Source organism: Apaloderma vittatum, unplaced genomic scaffold (assembly GCF_000703405.1).
Source record: "Apaloderma vittatum isolate BGI_N311 unplaced genomic scaffold, ASM70340v1 scaffold28187, whole genome shotgun sequence".
Lineage (NCBI taxonomy): Eukaryota > Metazoa > Chordata > Aves > Trogoniformes > Trogonidae > Apaloderma > Apaloderma vittatum.
Genome location: NW_009726060.1, coordinates 1 through 4,764, shown reverse-complemented (window position 1 = coordinate 4,764; position 4,764 = coordinate 1). Strand labels below are relative to the sequence as shown.

At 61.0% G+C, this 4,764-nt stretch overlaps 1 protein-coding gene across 1 annotated transcript; it reads left to right on the top strand.

The window, feature by feature from the left end:
• Nucleotides 1–4: 4 nt before the first annotated feature.
• GPR37L1 (G protein-coupled receptor 37 like 1) lies at nucleotides 5–4,759 on the top strand (the record flags this gene model as incomplete). Its single annotated transcript, XM_009873150.1, has 2 exons — nucleotides 5–325; nucleotides 4,085–4,759. Coding segments are annotated over 2 exons (996 nt in total), but the record flags the coding sequence as incomplete, so codon positions are not given.
• Nucleotides 4,760–4,764: the final 5 nt, after the last annotated feature.

The following is a 4,764-nucleotide window of genomic DNA, read 5'->3' as shown; positions in this document are numbered from 1 at the left end:
CCGAGCCAACCTCACCACCATGTCTGACAAGCGGCTGCAAATCCAGAACCCCTTGTACCCGGTGACGGAGAACTCCTACAGCGCTTACGCCGTGATGTTCCTGTCCCTCATCGTCTTCGCGGTGGGCATCATCGGAAACCTCTCCGTGATGTGCATCGTGTGGCACAACTACTACATGAAGAGCGCTTGGAACTCCATCCTGGCCAGCCTGGCTTTCTGGGACTTCCTCATCCTCTTCTTCTGCCTGCCTGTCGTCATCTTCAACGAGATCACCAAGAAGAGGCTGCTGGGGGACGTGTCCTGTCGCATTGTGCCCTTCATGGAGGTAAGGGGCTGCACGGGGCCCTGGAGGGCTCAAGGACTTGACTGCTCTCCACGCTCTTGCTCTGGGAGCAGTCCACACCGTCATGGCCTGGCACGGGGTCTGTGGGCACCAGAGACCCCTGTTGTGGGCACAGCAAGGAGCCAAGAGACGGTCCCAGTGCTGACCTTCCCTTTACCTCTGCCCCACGCCATTCCTTGGGCTCTGCAGCCAGCACCAACACTGCCAGGGCTGGGAAGAGCCTGAAACCCTCCTTTGTCCAGCCAGCATGGGGACTTCTGTCCATGGGGTCCCTCTGTCTGTTTGTCACTGTCCCAGCCTGGCAACCGCCAGTGGGCTCAGCCTGGCCATGGGGGGGCTGCGGGAGAGGCAGGGGGCTGCAGGAGGGGCAGCGCTGAGCAGCACTGGGGTGGGAGAGCCCGGGAGTTAGGTTTGGGAACCTGAGATCTTCACTTGTCCTCAAGCCTCACACATGACGGGTTGGCCACATTTGGGGTGAGCTGGGCACCCAGCCAAGAGGGTGGCAGGGACCGTGGTGACAGGGGAAGGCAGGATGAACAAAAATGCCTCAGACAGCATGATTTTGCATGGCTCTGCTCTTACACTGAAAATAAACACTTGCTGTGGGCATCTCCCATTCTGGAGGGATGTTCGCCTCTGCACCCACGTACCACAGACAGACCCAGCCTGCCTGAGCTCTTCTCTGGGGCTCCAAAGTGTGAGGTACCTGAGAAGGGTGCAAACCCAAGGCTGGAAGAGATCAGAGGCAGTGTCAGGTCCCTGGAGACCCTCTCATGCTTGGGCAGGCCAACTGGGGCTCCAAACCTGCCTGTCCCAGCGAGCGCCTGCTCCCGTGGTCAGTGTCCCCAGCACAACACAGCTGGAAGCTGAGGTCGTGGCTTGTGCTGGGAGGCCTGGGGGCTGCTGCCCTTGCTCTCCCTGAACCTGAGTGGGTTGTGTGGGGGAACCTCTTGGCACCCATGCCCAGGCCACCTCTGCCCTCCCAGGGCTGCCACCATGCTGAGCTGGGACCTGGCCTTCTGTCATCACCAGACCTGTCTGTGCCCATCACCAGGACTCAAGCCTGCTCAGGGAAACAACAGCTGGAGGGGACAGAGAGCAGGCCTTGGCACTTAGACAGGGAAAGACTGTGGCTGCAGAGAGCTCAGTCATTACAGGCAGAGGAATAGTCCCGAGACACTGACGTGTCCCGTCACTTCCCCAGCATCCCCCTCCCTGGTCCAGCTTCTGCAGGAGAGTGGGACCCGCAGGGCTCCCGGGTGCAGGACCTGGGATTATCCTCCCCTGCTTCACCTGGCAGCAGCCGCAGGTTGGGGTGATTCCCCCATGGGCTGGGGGGGGAATAGAAGTGGGCTGGGCTGGCACAGCCCCCTCTGCCAGGGCTGTGCAGTGAGGCAAGCAGGTCCGAGGCCACCATGGCCACCAGTGATCCCGCTCCGTCCTGCTGCTCTGTGTCCTGCTGGCATCGTGACAGCCAGCAACCCAGCATCGGTGCCTTTGCACCCCAGGGGGTTTGCTGGAGGAGATGTGTGGCTTCTGCCTCCCCATGTTCTCTCCCCTGCTTGTTGATCTTAGTCTCATTGAGAGGCATCCCTGCCCATGGCAGGGGGTTGGATTAGACCATCTCTAAGGCCCCTTCCAACCTCGGCCGTTCTATGATTCTATGATGCTCATTTCTAGAGCTCTCCCACCCCAGACTCTCGCCAAACGAAGGGTTTGCCCCATCCCTGTTCTCCACCTCAGGCCTCTGCTGTTGCAACCAGGTGGCAGGAGGACTTGGAGAGGGGCAGGAATGTGAACCCATGTTTGCCCAGGCAGGCAGGCAGGCTCAGCACTTGGTAAGGATGGGAAGGAAAGGTCATATCTCCAGCTCAAACTCTTTCCTGAGAAGGATCTGCCATGGCCTCCCTCTGAGTTGCCCACAGGTTCCCTGTGGGAGATCCCTGGAGGGGACACCTCCAGGTACAGCAATCCAGCAGCACCGGGGTGCCCTGGGACCGCTCGGTCCCTGCAGGAGGCAGGAAGGAATTTGGGGCTGCTGAGGGATGGGCATGGTCTGGGCATGGTCCACCCAGGAGGCTGCTCCCACTCTGCCACCCCAGCTGCTAATCCTGCCCTGCCCTCCTGCCTCTGGGCCCCAAAGCAAGGGCAGAAGGGGGCTTCAGGACTTCCCTGTCGCCTGGGGGACCCAGCACCAGGGACTCTGGGGTGGGAGGGCATGGCCAGGCCAGAGTTAAATCCCCAGCAAAGCATCAACCCCGAGAGGGGAATCAGGCACTGTCGAGCCTTTCTCTGTGGGACTGTGAAAGTGTTTCAGGCTGCTGGGTGAACTCTGTAAGGAGCAAGTCTGTCCTCCGCTTTGTAGCCACTCAAATGCTCCGCGGGGGGCACACAGCCAGGTTTTTGGTACAGAGTTGGTTCCATGGGCTCCTGGTGACAGGCAGTGTGCAGGGACGTGGCTGGGGTGACCAGTGGCACCAGCTGCAACCCTGCCAGGGCACTGGGGAAAGATGCTCTGCCACGTCTGAGTTACATGCCAGGACCAAGGGGACCAGGAAACAGAGAAGAGCCTGTGGGAGCGCAGAGGAGGAGAGGAGAGGAGAGGCAGCAGCACAGCGGGCCCAGGGGGCTGCAGGTGACAGCCAGGGAGGTGGGCAAGTGCACTGGGTGGTGGTTGTGGGGCATGGCAAGGGTGCTGGATGCTCAGGGTGGCTCTGGGCACTGGGCAGAGGAGCTGGGGCATGAGCAGCGTTGTTGGGTGGTGGGGCCGGGTGCAGGGTGGTGGTGCTGGGCTGGTGCCCTGATGCACGGTGATGCTGGGTGCTTGCATGAGCGGCTGAGGGCACAATCCAGGACCTCTGGAAAAGGCTGCGGCGGGGGTGGAGGGGGAGCTGGGGGGCAGTGCCAGACTGTTCCAGGCTGCTACCCAGGCATCACGCAGGGCCCTGGGAAGTTTCCTGAGTGCTGGGAAGGTCCTTGAGCACCAGGTGACATCTGAAGGCTTCGTGAGGCCAGGAACGGCCGCGGGGCTGGGGGGCACCAGCATGTGACTGTGCCGTGGTCCCAGCCAAGGGCTGTGGGACTTGGCTCTGGGGCTGGGACAGTGAATGCTGATTGTGACCCTCGGTGCCTTGCCAGCCCTCCCAGAGCCACCCCGATTCCTCTGCCTCCTTTGGCCTCTTCCCTTTGGCAAACAGGATGTTTTTCCTGCCATTCTCAATGCAGCGGAAATTGCCCCAAGCTGATTTGTGACAAATGGTGCCTTCAACTCCTCTGGCCTGTCCAGGCAGCTCTGCAGAGCAGGGCAGGGACATGCCAGCCCAGGGCAGCTGCGGGGACCTTGGGGACCCTGGGAAGGTGCAGGTGGGGGTGATGGCCCCTGCTTTCCCTCTCCAAGAGCCATCCAGAATAGAGGTAGGGCTGCAGGACAATCCTGCTGTTCCCACCTAGGCTGGATGGACAGACAGACATCCAGCAAAACTTCAGCCTTCTGCAGAAAAGGGAGCTGGGAGGGGACAAATGGGTCAAGTGATGTTCCCATCCACTGCCCTTTCAGGAGTCACAGAGAAATGGCTCCAAACCTGGGATGCAGCTACAGGCTGTGACCTCTTCACAGTCTTGGAGAAGGGGTCTTGGGCTGTGGTCTCGGATAGCCAGGGGTTTGCCACCAGCCCGGTAAAGCCAAGGCTTCCATGACATCCCTGCTGCAAGGCCCACTTGTTCTCCCTCCCCCCACACCAGGTATCGTCGCTGGGAGTCACCACCTTCAGCCTCTGCGCCCTGGGCATCGACAGGTTCCACGCGGCCACCAGCCCCCAGGCCAGCGCCCGGCCCATCGAGCAGTGCCAGTCCATCATCGCCAAGCTGGCTGTCATCTGGGTGGGCTCAATGACGCTGTCGGTGCCAGAGATCTTGCTCTGGCAGCTGACACAGGACACGTCACCCGTGTCTGGCGTGGTGACAGAGTACTGCACCATGAAGCCCTCGTCCAACCTGCCCGAGTCTGTCTACTCGCTGGTGCTCACCTACCAGAACGCTCGGATGTGGTGGTACTTTGGTTGCTACTTCTGCTTGCCCATCCTCTTCACCGTGAGCTGCCAGCTGGTGACCCGCAGGATCCGCGGCACCGAGAAGAAGAGCGAGTGCCGAGGGACCAAGCACAGCCAGTGCGAGAGTCACTTGAACTGCACCATCATCGGGCTGACCGTCATCTACGGGCTCTGCACCACCCCCGAGAATGTCTGCAACATCGTGGTGGCCTACATGTCCCCTGACATGTCCAAGCAGACCCTGGACCTGCTCAACCTCATCAACCAGTTCTTCCTGTTCTTCAAGTGCTCGGTGACGCCCGTCCTGCTCCTGTGCCTATGCAGACCCCTGGGCCAGGCCTTCATGGACTGCTGCTGCTGCTTGTGCGCGGG